Below are 21,836 nucleotides of genomic sequence, written 5' to 3' on the forward strand. Positions count from 1 at the left end.
AGGCCATGCAGCCAGTTTTCAGTGCACCTCCTTCTCTGCTCATCCAGCCCATACTTCATCAGCTTCTCTATGAGGATATTAAGGGAGATAGGGTTAGAAGTCTTAGTGAAATCGAGGTGGGTGTTACCTACTGCTCTCCCCTCATCTACAGAGCCAGTCATTTAATGATAAAAGGTTATCAAACTGGTTAAGTATGACTTCTTTATTGTGAATCCATGCTAACTACTACAGGTCACCTTCTTGTTTTTCATGTGTCCAGAAGTGATTTCCAGTATTAGTTGTTCCATCACTTTCCCAGGGACTGTTGTGAGGCTGACTGGCCGGTAGTTCCCTGGATCCTCTCTCTTGCCCTTTTCCGAGACAGGAGTTTAAAAGCAGTAATACCTTGAGTACTGGAATGAATGAATATATTGTTCCTATGGTTGCTTAATTTGGGGGACCTGTGGTGGTATAGCTGTAACTGTCTGTTCTACCTGACTTCTTAATATTGTTTTCCTTACAGAAGACTTTTCCAAAAGTAATCAGAAGGGTGCACTATGGCAGAAAAGCCAGTGACCTCCTTTTCACATTGTTTTTTGGTTCCCCCCTTTTCTGTTTTTAAAACTTCACCAAAGAACTAAATAGAAGTGCCGAACACTTAAGTTCACTTCTAGCTGGAAGTACTAAATATTTGATAGTAAACCAAGCTTGTAGAGTGTATTGTGTAGTTCCTGAGAAGTAAAAGTTGAAAAATATTTTTTGTAGGTCTGATGATAAATTAAGTTCTGGAGACGGAAGTAAAAAGAGCGATACAAAACTTTTGCATCAAGCGAGGGACCCCCTCTGGAACCCAAGGCCAAACCTAACGAGAGTAACTAGAAAAATAACTTATCCTGAAGAAGCTGAAAACAGAGAAGAGGACAATGCCGAGAACAGAAATGCAGAAGTGTGTTTGTTGTTAGAAAAAACAGGTATATTGATGGTAAGTGCTTATCTTGTATTTTGAGCCAACTTATACCTCAATTCTTGTGTTTAAGTTCTTGGAACCACAGATGGCACAGAAATCCAGTATATAGCTGTGAAGAGTTAATGTGATTCTTTTTTTTGTTTGTTTTTTTTTAATTCACTATTGGAAATTATGCTGAATAAATGGACTTAGAATCTAAAAACTGTGGAAATATTTAATATACACTGTTGTCTGACGTTGTACAGTTTATATGGTCAGAAGTTTGCATTATCATAGATACATGATAATACTGTTACCAATTAATGTCTGTGATTCATTGAACAATGGAAATTCATGCAGCTGTCTAACATCAGATACTATCTAAAATGCATATAAGTATACTTATAAGTTGAAATGTACATGAACAAAGTTCATACCTTCTTCTGCTTTAATTCTCTCAACAGGCCTAACCTAGCCCACAGTTGTTCCTTCACTGTCTTAAGTTGCAGTACCTGAATCAAGTTGATCTGGTGTTTCTTATTTTCTAGATGGAACACTAAAATCTTTCACTTAACATATTTTAGCCAAACATCCATAGTTGACAGAACTGTGCTTACTGATGTTTTTTATGTTCTGGGATACGTTTCTCTGTGTGTATGTGTTTTGCACAATATTTAAATGCTGTTCCGTAAACTCTGGTAGTTTTTATTTCCTAGTTTGTTCCCAGGGCAGAAAAAAATATTTTTTCCTTCCCTCAAATTGTTTGTTAAATGAATATTAATTAGAAAATGTTTAATGTTTCCAGCTCCTGAAGAGTTGTCGCTCTTGAGTTGAGCATGGCCTTGGTCTATTAACTAGCAGCAGCACTGGGAACTCAGGCATCATAGATAATACTGTCTAATGACACTTCTGCTATAGAGCCTGAAGTTAAAGAAAATGGGGGAAAATATCGTAAGCTATTGGATATGACAGCTGGACGTGTTTTCAAGAACCTCAAACTCAGTTCTTTAAATATTTTTGTCACCAAAACCAGTTAAAAATGTTTGGCACTTAATATGATAGTAATTGTCTTGTCTGTTCAGCAAAACTCCAGTAACATAGTGGAAGCTGCATCCTTCTCAGAAGCTACAGGAAAAACAGACTCTGTTGAAGAAATACCTTGTAAAAGAATCAGGCAGGATAGTAGACTTCAGTTTCCAGAGGTATCACCAGAGAGTGAAAGTCAAGTACAACAAGAAGATGATTCTCAGCTTTCTACCTGTCAGGAAAAAAATTCAGACAATCTCACAAGGTAAAACAATTAAATTTGGCTTGTAAGCTCAACTGATTGGTTTTGGCATTTGCTTTAGAAAGGTAATTGCTAGCCACTGTTCTGCAGTTTGTTGTGTCAGTCCTTGTGTCTTCCATCTGAACTCTACCAGATGCATGGACATATCACTATGTCTCTTACCCTGCCTGCACTCTCATAAAATGAACACAGCCAGCACGCCCACCAACCCATCCCAGCGTCCACTTTTGATTTCAACAGGAATTCCTGATTTTAAAGGGGAGAACTTTCAAATAACCATATGGGGGTCACAGGGATTGTGGGATTAACCTAAACACAAACTCTGTGCTGGAAGCATCCTGTGCTGCTATTTGTTTCCACTCCCCACCAGTTTAGCAAGGAGGATGTTTTCTGGGGGAAGTTTGGAATTGCTTTTGGTACCCAAAGTGGTCATGCCCATCATTTTGTGGAGCGAAACATTAAGCTGCTGATTATTGAAGAGATTGCTGTCTGAGAAACCAGAGCAGATAATTACTTATCATCTAGGATTTCTAGTTTCTGCACATTAGTCTGATCAACTACAGTATCATAGCTTAGGGCTCCAAGTATAGCTTTAGCAAAAGAGAACTGAAAATGTCCGCATTACTTAGAGCACGGGACTTCCATGTCACTTAAAATGAAAATTAATTCATCCTTTTCTAATCAAAGAATTCTGTATCCTGTGAATTTAATTGTGCAGCTTTCCAACACTCTGAAACTGCGTAATACACATTTACAATCAGTACTTTGTGCATATGTAAAGAAATTACGATTTCTGATTTAATGGTATGTGGATGCATTTTTGTCACTATACGTTAGGAAGTAAATAGGTTGTGTTGCTGATCACGATCCTTTTTTATTCATTGAGGTTTTTTTGATTTGTGGTACCTCTTTTTTTGGAATGTCTTGGACTTTATTGTTTTTTTAAACATGCTTTTGTTTTGTCTTTTAGAAGACAGTCCAGAAGGTCATCAAAACGGATAGTGCTGCCAAAACATGTTATGGAGCTAAAAACTGCTGCTGCTTCTGCCTCTGAATGCGAGGCTGGTTGCAGTGAGAAGGGAAATCAAAGGCAAGAAGTTAAACTGAGTGTTACAAGAGGCAAAAGTTTGAAAACTACACGTAGAAAGAAATCTGGGAAGGAGCACAGAAGTTCAAAGATAACCTTGGTGACCCTCCGGGCTTCTCAAGAGGAGGAGGAGGAGGAAGATATGGCAGATGACTTTGAGCCTGATGATGAAGATGAATGCTTTGCACCAGAGGAAGTAAATAAAGCTCCAGCGTTTGTTCCTATAGGTCTTCGATATCCAAAACCTGTACCCGCTCATATAGAGGAAACCGTGGAGGAGGTATTGTGTAGCTAGATTCTGCATACGTACTTTTGTTTTCATTGTTTAAACAGCTTTTATTCTAACTGCATCTCCTGAGTACTTGGGTTTTATTGCAATTTAGTTTAATTCATTAAGAATGGCATTGAGAGTAGCAGGAATGTTATTTGGCACATGTACTTGGTTTTGAACAAAATACTACATCAGTCGAAAAGTCCAGTTATGTTTACGAACTGTATGGAGGTCTGCAGAGTACTCACCAGTTTGTTTACTAGGATTGAATATAGGCACAGACTACTGTACTTGCTACATGTTTTGAGGCCCTAGATGGAACAAATGGAGCATTTCATTCTTACATTTGAATGTTAGGGAATGAGGGAGATGCTTCTGAATGTTGTGTCCCCCTTAGCAAGGAACTTTTAACTGTGAGGTGGGCTGACCCTGACCAGCAGCCAGGCACACACACAGCTGCTTGCTCACTCCCCTCTCCTGTGGGACAATGAGAAAACAGAAGGAAAGTGAGAAGACGTATGGATTGTTACGAGGACAGTTCAACAGGTGAAGGAAAAGCTGCACGTGAAAGCAAAGCAAACTAAGGAATATATTCGCTAGTTTCTGTTGGCAGGGCATTTCCTGGAAAGCAGGGCCTCAGCCTGGGTAAGAGTTACTGTGGAAGACAAACGCCATAACCACAAATGCCGTCCTCTTCCTCCTGTTTTCCCTGAGCATTTGTTGCTGAGCACATCATATGATATGAAATATTCCTTCGTTCAGTTTGGGTCGGCTGTCCCAGCTGTGTGCTTTCCTGACCTCTTGCGCACTTCCAGCCTACTTTCTGGGGCAAAGAGTAGGAAAACAAGAGCTTTGACATTGTGCAAGCACTGTTCAGCAGTAGCAAAACCACTGGTGTATTATCAACACTGTTGTAGTCCTAAATCCGAAACACAGCACCATGTGGGCTTCTATGAAGAAAATTAACTTCATTCCAGCCATGCCCAATATAATCTTCACCCTTTATTTCATACCATTTATGTCATGCTCAGGTTCTGCACTATCCAGTACATCCTTATTAACTACAACTTCTCTTCCTGTCCATTGATATATACATGGATATCATTCCCTTGGTCTGTGGGCCACCCCCTTCAAATGTTCATCAGTTGTCCTTCAAGTTATTTACTCTGTGCCTTGGGCTCCATGTATTACATGGTTACTCAGGAGAGGTGACATACTGTGCTGAGTTTTGGGGCATCAAAACCAGCTCAGGTTGGTCACCACTGCAATTGCCTGGTTTTTTGTGAGGCTTGTCTTCCCTTGATTTGTGCTGTTCCTGCTATAGTACTTACTGTAGCATATAACTCAAGTAATGGGTTAAAAAAACCGATAGATGTATATCCATTAAAATCTTTGCTGCTTTGGTTCAGGCTGTAGAGTTTGACATTGCAATGGACTCCACTCCGTGCCCGTGCTCCAGAGTGGGTCCTCTATGGGCTGCTGAATGGAGTATTCAGGGATGTTCCTGCTCTGTCTGGCATGGACAGATCTATGGGCCTCAGTCCCTGCTACCATCAGTGAGAGACCATCTACATCTTTTTCAGTTTTTTGAGAAGCTGGATGTTTTGACCCCTCCATGGATCATTTGTAGAGTTGGAAACTTTAGGCCTAGAGTGCAGGCCTGTGGTCTAACTGTACTCTTAGACTAGAATAAAACTCAAGACTGTGAGAATGTATAAAGACGTGGTATCATATCTACAAAGACTGGTCACTAGAGAGGAAATGGCATACTTTTTTGTCATCAGGGAACTGCTGATGTTTGGGAACATTGGACACTGTTCAAGACCTTGAAGGGGATTGTGCTCAAAGGTTTAGACATTTTTCTTCCTCCTCCCTGCCCCCCTCTTTCCCCCCCCCCATCATTCAGTGTGAGTTCTTTGCTTTTTTTGTCCTTTCTAGCCATCTGTCTTATCTCAGTGATGTGTCTTCACAGCTCTTTTTTTTCTTTCTTATTGCTTTGCTCCCAACCTGTTTATCCAACCTGTTCCATTCATGCGTAAGATCTTCATCGCTACTTCTTTGTATTCACTATTTGCTTACTGCTACTAGTCATCTTCCTTTCTTCTCACACTGAAATCCTGCTTTTTCTTCTATTGAATTAATCACACTGTTTCTTTCTCTGGGTGAAACAGCAAGAGAATTTAAAGCTCAGTAAAAACACCAAGGGACACTCTAGAACAGTAATGACAGGAAAGTTGTTGCACGGAAAGTTTTGCTAAATCCCTTCTTTTCAAAGATGTGGAATATATTATGTGTGGGGATGATGATCAAGTTTCCTGGTTTAAAACACAGCAGCTGTGAGTACTAGTTAGGCATATGGTTAAATGCTTGAGCACTCAGCTGTTGTCAAATTTAAATAGATCAGTGGAAAGTACCTGTAAAAGTGCAAGCCTTTGAAAGCTACCCAGATTAAGCAGTGTTTTTCATAAGAATCTTGCTGGAAATACTGTAACCTTTCTACTAAATTTCAAGTCCTTGTTTCTGAAAATGTCGAACGTCTGAAATTCTCGATGAAAAGACAGTGTTAAAGAAGAAAAATAAAATATAGGTTAAATCGTGGGTGGGTGGGCGGGTGTCTGTGTGTGGGGGGTGTGTGTATTCCCTTGTCTTACTTTGGAAAAAGGGTGAACTTTTTCTTTGCTGAAGACTTAAAAAACAGAAAAAGTGAGAAAACTAATAAAACCGGTTTGAGGTAAACAGCCACCATGAAAGATCTCAGCCACATAACTTAGGTTGGTGGAGTAATAAGCAATTAGAAACAAGGTCTTAGTTTGTCTGATGCTTCCAGTTAGTTACAAGCAGCACTACCAGTTCAACCTCCAGTTCATACATCTGATGTTTTCTTACATCAGAAGGTATGTAGTATAAAACTTGATTTTTGGGAAGAATCCCACCAAATGCTTAAGATCAGGTAAGTATATGTGGTTTATAAAAATTTGCATTTGACAGATTTTCTTTTGGGGCTGATGAACTGAAATACTTTTAAAATTACTTTTACAGCTGGAAATACCTGTGAATATACCAGATGTGCCGGTAGCTACTGATGTTGAAAGTCTCTTTCATGCATCTGTCCAGCCGATGGTACAGAAGGAAGAAGAAGTAAGCACATCAACAGCTGTAAGAATGTCTTCTTTTTGTTTGTTTGTTTCATAGCACGTACAAAGCTACGTGGACATTGTCTGGTTGCTGTGTCTGCTTGTAACGGTATGGCTTAATAGACTCCTACTTGTCCCACACAGATACGAGGGACGCAGCTATGGGAAAACTATGTCAGCAAATATTGTCAGCCTTTCAAATACTCTTTTTAAAGCCAGGGTAATCTCTGGGCAGAGAATTTACCTAGAAGCGTTAAATGAAAATCGTGGACTCATTTTATGTAGAACTTTGATATTATTTTTCTTTTTATTTAAGGAAACAACCATACATGAAAATCCAGAGGTGGACAAAGGTAGATATGAAACAATCTTGTTCATATCTTTCCCGTTAACTTGCTACTAGAACTACTAGAATGTAGTTATTCTTGCTGGAAGTTTGGAGGTTTATGTATCTTATAAAAACCCTGCTCATGGGATACGGGATGCTTTTATGTTTTGGAGGACGTTTAAACCACTTTCTTACTGTTCTCCATCAAGTAGGACCAAGCATTACAAGGTTCTGTTTCCCAGAGTCAGAATGTGCCCTTTTTGGGTCCCTGTATTACTTTCCCTCGCTGTGGTTAGTTCTACTGGGAGAAGAGGACACTTTGCGGGTGGTTACTTGCAGCTTTCTTGACGTATGACCATGTGATACAAAGGATGGGCAAATTCATAGCTTTGTTATCTTTCTGACCTGTGACTTTAATATCCTAAACTGGTAAAATGGTATGTGTGACACTGTGATCGTAGTCTTCCAGAAGCAAGTATTATTCCTTGTGAGATATGTTACAAACTCTTATGGATACATTAATTTGTAGAACAGCTTTCACTTTTAAATTTAAATACATTCTCAATACATCTTTCTAGGAAGCACTGGAAATTGAGCAGGCAGCTGTCTTAGATAAAGTCAGGGATAAAGACAAGAAGATCACACACCACAACAGACTCAGCTTGGGAAAAACTAATTTAGTCTATTGCCAAATAAAATAGAGTAGGATGGTGAGAAACAAAGACAAGAAATATAACACCTTCCCTTCCCCATCTTCTTAGGCTCAACTTCACACCTTCATTTCATGCTCCTCAGCCTCCTCCCTGCCCCAAGTGATGCAGGGCACGGGGAATGGGGGTTGTGGTCACTTCATCACATGTTATGTCTGCTGCTTCTTCCTTCTCACACTCTTTCCCTGCTCCAGTGTGGGGACGTTCCTACAGGGTACAGTCCTTCAGGCCTGGAGAGCTGGGTGCAGAGGAACCTGATTAAGTTCCACAAGGGCAAGTGCAGGGTCCTGCACCTGGGGAGGAACAACCCCATGCATCAGTACAGGCTCGGGGCTGACCTGCTGGAGAGCAGCTCTGTGGAGAGGGACCTGGCAGTGCTGGTGGATGACAGGTTGACCATGAGCCAGCAGTGTGCCCTGGCTGCCAAGAAGGCCAATGGCATCCTGGGGTGCATCAAGAAGAGTGTGGCCAGCAGGTCAAGGGAGGTTCTCCTTCCCCTCTACACTGCCCTGGTGAGGCCCCATCTGGAGTACTCTGTCCAGTTCTGGGCTCCCCAGTTCAAGAAAGATGAGGAGCTACTGGAGAGAGTCCAGCGAAGGGCTACAAAGATGATGAGGGGACTGGAGCATCTCTCCTACGAGGAAAGGCTGAGGGAGCTGGGCTTGTTCAGCCTGAAGAAGAAAAGGCTGAGAGGGGACCTTATAAATGCCTATAAGTATCTTAAGGGCGGGTGTCAGGAGGATGGGGCCAGACTCTTTTCAGTGGTGCCCAGCGACAGGACAAGGGGTAACGGGCACAAACTGAAGCACAGGAAGTTCCGTCTGAACATGAGGAAGAATTTCTTCCCTCTGAGGGTGACGGAGCACTGGAACAGGCTGCCCAGGGAGGTTGTGGATTCTCCTTCTCTGGAGATATTCAGAACCTGCCTGGATAAGGTCCTGTGCATCCTGCTGTAGGTGACCCTGCTTTGGCAGGGGGGTTGGACTAGATGACCCACAGAGGTCCCTACCATTCTGTGATAAGTCTGCTCTACCACAGGTCCTCTACAGGGTGCAGTTTCTTCTATCTACCTGCTCAACCAAGATCTGCTCCACAGGTTGCAGGGGAATCTGCTCCCACGCATGGAGCACCTCCTCCCCCTCCTTTCTTATGGACCTTGGTGTTCACAGGGTTGTTTCTGACACTTTTTCCCTCACTCTTCACTGGCGTGCATCATTTTCCCGTTTCTTAAATGTTTCCCAAAGGTGCCACCATCTTGGCTGACCGGCTCAACTGTGTCCTGCAGGGCTCACTTGGAACCAGCTGTATCCAGAATAGCCCCCCTGCTGCCAACACCTTGCCACCTGTACCCAGTACACCATTAAAGTGAATAATGTTGCTACTCAGTGTTTTTAGAGTAGTTTGAATTTAGTGGATGAGAATTGCTCTCTGTCTACAAGCGTCTTGATCCATGAATGGCAACAGTTTAAAAAAAATGTTCTTCAGTACATTGATGATCATGTCAAATGCTTTTTGAATATAGAATCATAGAATCGTTTATGTTGGAAGAGTCGGTCGACATTGAGTCCAACCATTAACCTAACACTGTCAATTCCACCACTAAACCATATCCCTAAGCTCTGCATCTAGAAGTCTTTTAAATACCTCCAGGGATGGTGCCTGAACCACTTCCCTGGGCAGTAATATCCCGTCTAAACCTCCCCTGGTGCAATTTGAGGCCATTTCCCCTTGTCCTATTGCCTGTTACCTGGGAGAAGAGACCAACACCTGCCTCACTACAACCTCCTTTCAGGTAGTTGTAGAGAGCGATGAGGTTCCCCCTCAGCCTCCTCTTCACCAGACTAAACAATCAAGTTCCCTCAGCTGCTCCTCACAGGACTTGTTCTCCAGACCCTTCACCAGCCTCATTGCTCTTCTCTGGACACGCTCCAGCACCTCAAGGTCCTTTTTGTACTGAGGTGCCCAAAACTGAACACAGTACTCAAGGTGTGGCCTTACCAGTGCTGAGTACAGGGGGAAAGAGGAGAAGTGGATTTCTGGTTGATGTGCTTGTGACTTTTAATGTGTGTGAACAACTTTGCAGGAATTAATGATGGAAGCACTGAAGCTGCCATGACTTTACTTGCAATGGGTGATCCAATGTTCCAGTTAAAAACAAGCACGGAAGGTATGATCTGATTTATGGGACAAAGCCTTTCTTGTACTTTCTGGGTCCACCTAAGGATGGATGGAGCAGTGGCTGCAAAGCTCTTCCACATGCTGCTGTATAGCAGGAGGTCAAGAATCTTTTATGCTTTTAGTCCTGCTGAATTGTAACGCATAGTGAGACTAGGCAATGCAGGTTGGCTGGAAGAAGTAAGGCACGTTAGTGGATTCTGCTGAATGCATCACTGTGCTAGAAAGATGTTTGAGACCTGCTTTAGGAAGAACATTTTTGAATTAGGTATGGTCACATGAACTGGACAAAAGAAAGGAATCAGGCTTAAATGACCATAACTATCAGTGGTCTTTTCAGGCCTTTAACCTGAAGCATAGCTTTTTCAGCCTACATAGCTAAATCCTGAAATTACCTGGGTTTAGTTGTGTTTTTTTATAGACTTTAATTTAGAATTTATTGCCTGCTTTCATTGGTTGAATATTAGTTTCTGCATTCTTACTATCAAAAGTGTGATATTGGGACTGCATTTACCTGAGATTTGAATTTGCGTCTTTGGACAATGCAGACTTTATTCAATGAATTTTGAAGTTGAACATGTGTAAAACAGGTTTATGTACATGCCAAACTTGAGTCTTCTAAATTGTGCTTTTCTGTTCTGTTTATTGTTCTAACCAGAGTGGACACACACGTTACCTGCTCCAGATGGGTTGGACATGGCCAATAGCCTTGTAACCCACACCGACTCCAAACAAAATAGAACTCCTAGTCAGTATTTGCTTTCTTCAGACACTTCTACCAAGGAATTGGTCCCTTCTGAGGATGAAAGCAACATTAATGTAAAGGATCAAAGCACTGGCACAAGAACAGGTGTTGAAGAATATTTTGAGAAAAGTGCTGCAGATATCAGGTTGAATCACTACTTCATTTTCTTTAAGGAGAGGGATCCTCTGACACTGCTTGCTTCTGCTAGATTCTTTCTGGCCTTTTTATTGAATTGCAAGCAGTCTTGCTTTAATGAAGGTTTCTTAGTTTATGTAATTTGGTATGTAATCTGGAGAACCCCTCTTGTCTCTTTGTTATGACTTTTATGAGATGTTGGTATATAATTTTGGGGATGTAGAACTTGTTCTTCACTCGTGAAGTTAAGTTTACCCTCGTGGGGGAGAAAAGAATATTCAAACTTAGTTGGTATGGATCAGTGTTAATTACCAAGCTCATTTTCCCAAAGCACTTTACAAGTAATCAGCCAAGGCAAATTGCTTAAGTGTCAATGCTCCTGTGGGACATAGATCAAAGATTTAGAGCAAAAGGATGTCAAGGAACCAACTGATCATCTATCATTATGGTTTTTTTATGCTTTATGGTTTTTAATTTTATTCAAGTATTTGTGAATATTTGAACAGCTTGATGGAACACCTTTTCAGAAAAAATCGGCTGGTGATCATGTTGCATTATTTGAAAGGCTATTGAACTTGTCAATTGCTTGAACAAACTACCAGATCATACTCCTCTGAAAAATTATAATAGAAGATATTTTACTTTTAAGTCCAGTGGTTCTTTCATGATATGATTAACCAGAACTTCCTACTATGTGATCAGTGTTAGATTTCTGATCTTCTCATGCAGTATACCTGCCTGTTCCAATTCCCAGAAGATCTTTATTTTTTGTTCTGCTAAATAGTCTTCTGTCTCCTTTGCCATCTGCAGCCTGTATTTCAGTTCTTCATTGCGTCGTCTACTCCATCTTTCTTATCTCTTCTCTGCACAGTGATCTTTGCTGGAAATACTAATTTCGTCTCACAAATAACTGCCAAAAATCAAGAACTATATTGATGGCATTTTTCCTTTTTGCTTGCAGTGATAGCTCTTTGTCTACAGTGAATAGTGTGAGACTGACAAGAGGCAGTCTCCTGAAGCCTGAGACAGACTTCGAAGTATTGAGGTCCAATGAAAGCATAATTCAGAAGCCACTTAATACAAATGTACTTGTGGAACAACTAGAGCAAGTTCAAAGTGGTAAGCCTGTATCTTATCCTAGGGTTCTGAAAATGGTTTCTTCTGATGGATACGTATCTCTCTATGAAATTAAACTAAGCTGAAAGTAGTCTTCACTTTCTGTTCATGTTCACAGATGATGCATCATCAAATGTGACGTAGGGCATCCATTTATGGTGTAGTTTTATACATAAGTATACTTTTGAGTATAAAATTAAGTGAAATCTGAATAGCAGTTTTTCTGTGCAGGGCTCAAATTACCTGGAAAGCCTGTAAGTTACTTGACTGCCGATTACAGAAATACAGTACAATACAGTGTACTTTTTTCTGTTATTACTGTCTTTCCCTTCTATTAAAATCAGAAGGGGAGATACATAGAACTGTTCAGATAATCTTAAAATAGTTACAAAAAAGGGTAGTCTTCAAACTCTGAATTGTCTTTGTATCTCTGGCAAAATGCACAACATACCAAAAGCAAGATGAGATATGTGTATATGTTTCATTTATGTAAGATGTGTACATATACAGCAAAATTGTTAATTTTTCTAGTGTGTTTATGTATACATGTCTGCATGTATATACATTTTAATATACAGAAACTTGTATGTAAAAATAGTATGCATATATATACACACGCACACACACACAAAATTAGCTTAATTTTTATTCTTACATATCTTAGAGTCTACAGCCCTGAGAGGTACTACAGAAATGCAGAAGGTGGAACTAGAACAGGTCAGACCAGCTGCAGGTGATTCCTCAGTTCTTCCTGATTTTGCAGCTAGAAGTATGGAACTTACCAAGCAAGAAAACAAAACTGAGAGGTAGGAAGAATCATCAGTTAACATTGGCTTTATTCCTAAAGTCTCATCAAATATGCAGCTGAAGTGCATTTGTAGTATGCGTCTGCGATCGAAACACTGTGCTTACACATATTGTGTGTGTTTACACACATAAGTGTACAGTTTACGCTTCAATTTTTAAGGTTTTTCTCTCTTGCATGTTATCCTGCAGCTTTTGAGGTAAAACATTACCTTAGATTTGCTGTTTAGTAATCACCTTGCTGCTTAATTGTCTCCCATGAAACTGCAGCTGAAAGGAAATGTTAAGGAGTTGATCATTTTGGAAATGTTGGTGAGCTTGTAAGGCTTCCTGCTTGGTCATGCTTTTACTGGTAAAGTCTCAATTAGTGGTGTTAGGGAGGCTTTTTCCTGAAATGCTTTATGTAGACTTGTTCAAAGAGTATGCATTTTGTTTAGTAGAATGATGTAGTTCTTGAACAGGTGCCCTATTTCTCTGTAACTACATAAGCTTCATATTAAACAAATAATTATACAGAATTTACCCTGTGCATAGAGTATCTTCAACTGATTTCAAACTAATGAGATATATACATTACAGAACAGAGATGAGAGATGCTTGTGGAAATTCAGGAGATTTAAGACCTGTAACTGCATCACAAAAACCTGGAAAATCTCACCCTGGACTAGAAGATTATCCAAATCTAAGTTCTGTAGATGAACTTCCTGAGCAAAATCTTTGTCCTTCTGAGCACAATATATGCACAATCAGCTTTACTCAGGTAAATAACTTAATTACAGTCTAGAAGTTTCTGCAGTTGTGTGAAGAAAGAGGTTTTCAGTGCAAATGTACTTACCCATTTTAAAGACCTGATACTCCTGATACTTCAGCTGGTGAATAAAACTTTCCTTTTGCAAAGGCATAACCAAACTTAATCTTTCAGAAAAACTAAATCTTTGCAAGCCTCAGTTTATAGCATTTCAGCAATAAGTGATAAATTATATTAGCAAAGTTTTGGACAATTTTTTAAAGAGTTCTGATGGAAGAATTTATGTAGGACTAATGTATTAATTCAGTTTGACCTCTTTCTGTTATATTTATTTTAATTAAAATAAAGTTAAAAGGTTGCTGCCGGATGCAGCATTTTCATTGCCACCTGCATTTGCTTTGTTTAAAACAAACTTCATCCTTTGCTATGCTTTTTCCCACTTATTTCAAAATCTGATGGAGTTTTGCATGTATATTATCATGGAAGAAAAGTATGTCTTTCACATCCATTTCTTTGCAGTGGTTTGTGTATCCCTTTTCTAGTATAAATGAGAATTGTCTTATTTCTTCATGAAAGAAGGGTTCATTCTCAGTTCCTTCAGGTTTTCTAGTGTTTTCTGAGATCAGTGTACTTGCAGTTATGGTGGAACAGTGGATGGGTGATAGCTTGTTTCCCCAGTGCAACCTGTTGGTGTGTCAAGGCTGATCTCGTGTTAGAACAAGGTACAAGAATGATTTGGCTCTTAACAGGACTGGCAGAGAGTGTGAAAAGAGGCAACTTGCAGTGGAGTATTCCTGTTTTTAGCAAAGGTACATGCCATAAAAGGGAAGGGATAGATGAGTTGCAGAGCTTGGTGTTTTTCTTTGGCACTCAGTGATTTTGTGATGGTTGGGGGAATAAGAACAGTGTTCTTAGTGTCACTGAGCAATTTATTATGTGAGTCATCTCTGACAGAGTTGTGCTGTAGGAAGTATAAATTTATTCTGACAAACCATCAATACAGACAATGAGCTGCATATAAACTTTATATTGCCCGAGTGTTTCTTGTCCTTGTCAGGCTAATATCCTTCATACTAGAATAGCTAGAAGTAAAAGCTGACAAAATGCAATTATGATGATGTCATTGGATTTCTTGGCTCTTCAGCATTTTACATGCTTTGTTTCTTTCCTGTTTTCTAGAGTTATTTTGCAGATTTATTAACTTGTTTTATTTCAAATGTGTTATTTCTAGAAGGAACCTTGTGCTCAAGATTCTCAACAACAATGCGTAAGCAGCACAGAAGAGACTTCAGGTATAATGTGCTAATACTCTGTTAGCAAAAGTCCACACTTGTGTATCTTGCAGTTACATAAAGATGAATTAAAAAAAATAAAATGTTTTCATTGAGATGATTAATCAGTCTTATCTCATTAACAAAAATAATGGCCCACAGCACAGTGCCCTTCCCCTCCCCAGTCTCTTACTACTCTTCATTAACACAAACTAGACTTGGAACCTTTCTGAATGGCACTTCATTAAGTTTAAGTATCAGTGGAAGGGAAACTTCTTGCTCTCTCCTCCCTGTTGTGAGCTCCTGCTGCTTACCTCGTGCTAGGTTTAGCACTTGTTAGAGCCCTTTATGAGCCTCTGACTCACTTATCCATCAAAAAATGAAGGGGGCAGAGGGAGAGAACCTGTGTAGTTTTCCACTGGCTTAGTGAGCTGTAGTGCCTCAAGAAATTGTTGAGTGAATCCCAGTCTCAGAATTGTGTGAGTAGGAGTGCTGGAGTCTGCAAGTGTGGAGCAGGGGAGAAAGAAGAGGGAAAGGGAAAGGAAGACGACAACTAGGCTTCCCTCTTCAGCTGTAGTGAGTCAGTGGATTAACTCCTAATTTATTGGATGTGATGTAAGGTATGAAGGTGATGGCTGCTCTTCCCCAGAGCAAATTAAAATGGAGCTGGTTTGGAACCAATACTTGTCTAAGGTATGGGAAAATCACTGTCAGAAGCGCAGAATACTTTATTTACATGGAAACTGCAGTCCAAAGTTGCAACAAAGTTGTGCAAAAGATAGGGCTAATACTTCTGAGACATCTATTGTTACGCTCTGTTACTGCAGGGATCTTGGGACAGAGTATCTTAAATCATCTTTAATTAGATAAAGAACCAAACTGAGTTGATGTTGGAGTGACAGCAGCTTTATATCATCAAGAACGAGAGCTGTCTTAAGCAGTGGAGCAGCACTGTGGTTTTCCATCTTTCGAAAACTTTACAAATGTTCTTTCCTTAAATTCATTCTAACGGATGGCATTTGGCAGTTACCTGTTAATGTCCGTCTGACTAAATTATTTGTATTTTTCATTTATTAAATTCAAGACTATACTTCTCAATATATATGGTTATATATATAACTATACTGCTTCTGCAAGTCTGCAGCGAGGAGAAAAATCCTTGTGTTTACCATCAAAACAGCAAACTCCTGCTACTTAAAGAAGTAACTCTTAATACCTGACAGTTGCAGTTGAAGACAGAGGGCCATTTGACCACCATTACACAGGTTTAATTAAACTGCAAATTGTTTTTTAATGCTAGAACACCATTAAAAAAGCTCCATCCCTACTAGGCATTTTTAATATTATTCATTCTGATTTGTAATCAGGAATCCACTGCAATGAATAGGCTCCAGGGGATGATGATGCATATCTCATCTAAGAAGAAAGGAGGCACGTTGTCTCAAGGATATCCCCAGTGCCTTTTCCCCTGGAGAAATGAGTGCCTAAACCTTAATTACTCAAAGTAGGGAGGGCATGAAGAGAACAGTGTAATTTCAAACTTGAATAATAGATTTTTGTTATTTCTTTATTTCTTGGAAAAAATACAGTAGTGAATGATGATCGTAGATGTCCAGAGGAGGAACAGACATTCATTTTAACGTTGGTGGAAATCCCAGCTGACTCAAAGGAGTTTGATACATCTGCTTTGCTGGAACAGACTTCAGAACCATTACTGCCAGCCCCAATACTTGTCAGCCCAATAAGTGCAAATGAAAAAAGCGTAACTGAAGTGAAGAGGTAAATGCTTATTTTTGAGCAAAGTGAAACACTTTCTGTGAACCTTGATTGTTCCCTGAATGTGCATTACAGGTTAGAATTTCTCAAAAGAAATGCAAGAGAAAATAATTTTGGCAGATGGGCCAGAGAATTAAGAAAGTGAAAAGGGATCTAATCAGATTTGAGAAAGGTCTCATCAGTGGTTTAAAGGTAGTGTTTCAGTTAGCTGGGATTTTGGTGTCAACATTCATTCTGATTTATCCTTTAAAGCAAGCCTTCCTTTTTAATATAAGTCATTTGTCCAGCCTGAGCCTATTCTGCCATGGATACTTATAATGAAAAGCAATTGAAATGAAAAATCTAAGCAAGTTTGCATTTTTACAGTACTTCAACAGTTTTGCGAAGTACCTGTTTATTATTTGCTCTTCCAGATTTTTAGTGTAGTCTCTTCTAGAGAACCTGATAAACAGTGGACATAAATTCAGATATTATTCTCTTGAGTTTGTGCCATGTTCAAAAGGGAGAAAAGCTGAAAAAGCAAATAAATTAATTACTCAACAGAATAATAGCTGGTTTGCAGTGCTGTGATACAAATAGTTTGAGTTTGTTCTACAAGGAGTACTCCTCAATGCAAAATCCTGTAGTCAAATTGGGAGGAAAAAAGCCAACATCAAGGGAAAAAGACATTCTGAAGGACAGGAAGTGTTGCAAAATTGTAAAAAAAAAAAAAAAGCCTATTACTATATTAAGGTAAGGCCTCAGATCATAACGAGGTGTGATGCAGTTTCACATCATTGCGGAGGACCTTGCCCTATGCCATCAGATGTTACTGTCATTTTTTCAGTTGTTGAAAGGATAGGTCTTTAAGTGAATTTTGCCTACGCAATGAATTGTAGCTACACAGTGTAAGATTTCTAACACCTGTGGAATTACTGATGATAGACAGAATTGCTGACAGGCAAAGTTAGGGTACATCTTCTGTTTCACTGTTCCCTAACTGCTTTACCCTGTTTCCCTAGTCTATGCTGCTTCCCTAGGTGTCTTGCTGTCTTTTGAGATCATACGAGGGGCAGGGGGAGGTGGTGCGGATGAAGATTCAGCTGTGCATAGAAATACTACTGTATTCTAGGATTTTCTAAGGCAGTTAATCAGTGGTCATATTTTTACATTTTATGAAAATGTCAAGTGGAGTTCAAATAGAACAGCTTCTAAAGTAACTAGATTCAATTATGACTAGAAAAACTCAATTCTCTAACTCAAGATAGCACAGCAAAATGTTTCGTGGTAGTAAATAGTACATTTAAAGTTAATATTGACGTTAAGCAAGAAAGAGTATCACCGTATATCCATGTGTAATTTCCATACAGAAATGTTACACAAGGTAAATTTTGGCTTATTGTACAGTCACAGTAATGACTTTATATGTAAACAGCACTGGATCCTTGACAACTGCAGCTGATGAATTTGTTGCACCTGTAAACAGCCCTGTGGAAACCAAACAACTAGAGAGTGTATCAGTAGAGCCAGTTGCGAATTTTCAGACAACTCAAAAAAGGTCTGCTGCTGAGCTTGAAGGGAATGATTTTCCTCCTGCCAAGAAAACTCGGTCTGCTGTTGTAGTGGAAGGCAACTTGGAAACCACTTACAAGGTGAGATGGTATTTTGGTAAGTGAGTCTTTATGCATAGTGTAAATGCAGAACACAGAACATTTTAATTATGTTTATTGTTTAACAGTGTCATTTGCTCAAAAATGCACTGCCTGTACAACATAAAAGGAAAATCAACACACATAGATTGCTTTTTATGTTCAACTGTACAACAGTTTTTTGGCTGTGGATTTAGTATTAATTTTTTTGAGAATCTGTGGGCTCTCACTATTTTTTTTATTAGGCTTCCTAGTAGGCAGATTGCTAATGTGTCTTGTCTGGTTCATTCACCACAGCCTTTCCGACAATGACATTACAGGAGAAGAAACTCTGAATGTATATTGGATGCCTGGCAGACTGTCAGGGTTCACTGAACGATGTTATGGTTTCTCATGGTGTCTGTTGCACGAAGACTGTTAGATATGTTCCTACCATTTTTTAACATAGCAGGTATTAGTTTAAAAAAACAAGCTGCAAATGAAAACTGGCCTGCATGTTTTCAGCTTCCCTCTGTGCTTTTAGAATGTGACCCAGTTTGTGGCAGTGACTGCCATTAATTTTTGTGAGTAGGCTAAGATAGTGTAATGTGTCTGGGTGAGGTATTGGGTGATAATTCCCCACAGGATTCAGAGAGGGTTTTTCTAGGAAGGACTGGATAACAATTCTGTTCCTTCTTTGACCTCTCATCTTGACATCCCTGTCTTGAGTCATTTGTCACAAGAACACCTTGAAAAGCCTGCTCAGGAAATGAGTTAAGTGATGAATGATACTGTACTGAAGATGTAGTCTTTGTAGTCGTCTGTATCACTTCTGTTCTTGGAACTGTACCCATGTGGTATGACTTTATCAACTTTCATTGTCTCTTCTATATTGAGAGAAATAGAGAAATAACTTCTTTTTTCTTTTTTAAATGCAGGGTTATTCAATTAAATCCCCAAATGCTCCAATGATAACTTCTGGTAGGTAATCTTAAACTTGTAAAATAAAGTATAAGAATGTAAATGCATAACACATCACCGTTTAATACTGGTCATTGTGCTAAATAGTCCTGTCTCAGGCTATCTAACGTAAAAGTAGAAACAAATTTTCCTGGTAATACCCTAATGCCACCATTCCGTATTTTCTGCTGTAAACTGGATGCGTTGGATTACGTAACTGGCTATTAATTTAATAACGGTTCTAAAAACATTGCTGTAGTTAGTCTGAGAAATTTGGGAGGTTTTTTGGACTAAACATGATCTCTTATGCAAATATTTCTACCTGTTGGAGAGTACTGACAAAAATATTTTAACCATACTATGACAAAATAATTTATTTTTATTTTATCTGGTATTTGTCTTTTTGAAAAAATGTACGCACAATGTAATTGTTTGAAAGCTTAATCTGCCTTTGAAGAATCAGAGAGAGAGCAGAATTGCTGGCAATGCCATTTTCAGTCATCTGAGCCTGTGAAGGGTTTTGAGAACTACTTTTTGGCCCTGAAAGATTTTAAAGGGAAATTGTGGAAGATTTAATAGCTAGATGGCTTGACTAAGTTCTGTGGTGTGCTGTAAAGGAGAAAGGGGGTGTGCTATAAGCCACGATTCTACCAGCTTTTCCCCATAACACCTGTAAGATTTTTACAGACTTAAAATTAGACCATGAACTTTTAATTCTTAGTGGTGACTTCAAAAAATAAAATGACAAAAAAACCCCACAAAAATTCAGCCCTTCTCTTGTAATGGTGGAAGCCATTTTAACATCACATACATACTTTGGGCTGTTGTGTTATCACTGAAGTGATGTAACTGAGGTCCTTGAATGACTCTCAACTCCTTTTACAGGGAATCCTTTTGAAAAAATGGAGGCTTCAGCAAAGGAAAAAGTACTTACCTCTTTGTTAGTGTCTGAGTCTATGTCACCACTGACTGAGAGAAGCCAGCCTGAGGCTTTGGAGAATTCAGGGAAAGCACCACTTGAGAATGCAGGATCCAAACAGGAAGAGGAGGTGATGTCTAGATCAAGCTCTAACAGAAATGCAGAAATAAGTGGACAAGGAAAGCAGGGGGATGCACATGAATCTGGACAGTTGGAACACACTGGAAGCGTAGCATCATCTTCAAGAACTCCATTACTCAGGTATTTTTGCAATGTTTTGTCAGCCTTCTCTGTAAAACAGACTGTGTTTCCATATTGAGGTGTTTATGTCCTTTTTCCACGTAGTATTACAAGAAGGGTAGTACCATTGTTTGTGACCTGCATGGCTTAGAGTTACAGTATCTGTCCTCTTCAGCAAACTAGAAAGGATCAAGCTGTCTGCTTTGAATTTTGAATTATTTCATTCAATAAATGAGCAGATTGACCAAGGGACACTACTGACATATGGTATATTTATTTAGACACTGACAGATGCCTCTTGTGAGGCAGACATCCATTGGCTATGATTTGGGGTAATTGTTATTTTCCTTAGTGCAGTCTAATGTTGTGATTTATACACCCATCCACTTGTTTTGATTTTTGTCCTTCTGCCAGTAAGATTTGTTACTGGTATAGTACTCATCACACTAGATTTTTAGGGCTAGCTTAACATGTGTCATTTCCCCAAAGGAGTTTCAACCTTGACAACTCAGAGGACATTCCTCTATCCATCTGACTGTATATTTTTTAATATACCTTTCTGTAATATTTGTTTAAGAGTTTGAGTTCTTGCTCTCATTTGCTGTTTGGCTCGCTGATTTTGATTGCAGTGCACTGCTGGTCTCTTCTGATCTTGTCGTCTACTCTTTCATTATGCTTGTGTGAGTAACAAAACTGCTTATTTGTACCTGGGACATACACAGCAGTTTGGTAATGATGCACTAACATCAGAATCCTGGCCTTAAAGTTCACTTTCTAAGCTGTAAACTCTTAACAACGTGAAAAGTTGCTAGTCTTTGTACCTGCCTCGTCACTGTGACTTCCGTAAGTTCACTGGTACTGGGCATGATGCTGTTAGTAGGCTGAAACCCTAATTTCAGACAGTCTTCGTTCTGGTGTTTAACACAGTCTGCTGTGGTCCCATCCTTGGGAGTTGGGTTTCTTTTTCCATTTATGACGTGCAGGATGCTCTTTTCAGTTCATTCTTTAGCAGTATGTCTCCATTCCTCTTGGAATCTCTCTCTGAAGATCTGGTAGCTTCTTACAGGCTCTTGTTTAGTAGCAAATAGTAGGTTCCTGTTCTCGGGGTTGGAGATTGTCAAGAGTCTTTGTTAAGTCTTCGGAAAAACTCTTGTGCCAGAATAATCACTAATACAAAAGCCTTTCTCAGAACGATTTTTTTGTTTTTTCTTCGAATTTTCATAGATCTAAGAGGTGTGTGTTTGTTTCCTGTGTAATCAGTTGGACTTCTGTAATACTATTTGAATCTTCCTTTTATGGAGCAATCTTATGACATTCTGACTGTTTTGAACAGGGGTGGACGAAAACCATTGGGATTTTTGTCTTTAATTTGCAAAAAAAGCAGTTCTGAATCTGCAGAAGATACCAAAGGGAATAGAGGGAAGATCCAAAAACCTCAAATTGTGACTCTAAAGCGAAGCCTAAAAAAACCCACTCTGCCCACTAAGGATGATAGGGAATCTTGTTCCCTTCCCTCCACAAGCACATCATCATCTGTTGAGTGTGGCAATGTAGCTGCTGATGCTGCAGTTATGGTACGTGTTTACTTTCGAATGCC

General features: G+C 39.5%; 1 protein-coding gene across 7 annotated transcripts in view; it reads left to right on the forward strand.

Annotated features, from left to right (window-relative positions):
* BDP1 (BDP1 general transcription factor IIIB subunit) overlaps positions 1-21,836 on the forward strand; it is a 57,837-nt gene that overhangs the window by 33,223 nt on the left and 2,778 nt on the right. For 2 of the 7 annotated variants that reach the window (XM_075447295.1, XM_075447296.1), the window contains exons 26-41: positions 745-961; positions 2,008-2,216; positions 3,184-3,580; positions 6,611-6,727; positions 7,022-7,058; positions 9,827-9,910; positions 10,577-10,808; positions 11,760-11,917; positions 12,579-12,720; positions 13,298-13,478; positions 14,698-14,758; positions 16,327-16,516; positions 17,928-18,144; positions 19,059-19,101; positions 19,966-20,260; positions 21,573-21,813. In XM_075447295.1, coding sequence (XP_075303410.1) covers positions 745-961; positions 2,008-2,216; positions 3,184-3,580; positions 6,611-6,727; positions 7,022-7,058; positions 9,827-9,910; positions 10,577-10,808; positions 11,760-11,917; positions 12,579-12,720; positions 13,298-13,478; positions 14,698-14,758; positions 16,327-16,516; positions 17,928-18,144; positions 19,059-19,101; positions 19,966-20,260; positions 21,573-21,813 — 2,821 coding nt within the window. The remainder of the gene's footprint in view (positions 1-744; positions 962-2,007; positions 2,217-3,183; positions 3,581-6,610; positions 6,728-7,021; positions 7,059-9,826; positions 9,911-10,576; positions 10,809-11,759; positions 11,918-12,578; positions 12,721-13,297; positions 13,479-14,697; positions 14,759-16,326; positions 16,517-17,927; positions 18,145-19,058; positions 19,102-19,965; positions 20,261-21,572; positions 21,814-21,836) is intronic. The other 5 variants (XM_075447298.1, XM_075447302.1, XM_075447299.1 and 2 more) reach the window with 4 other exon arrangements.

Source organism: Opisthocomus hoazin, chromosome Z (assembly GCF_030867145.1).
Source record: "Opisthocomus hoazin isolate bOpiHoa1 chromosome Z, bOpiHoa1.hap1, whole genome shotgun sequence".
NCBI classification, from domain to species: Eukaryota; Metazoa; Chordata; class Aves; order Opisthocomiformes; family Opisthocomidae; genus Opisthocomus; species Opisthocomus hoazin.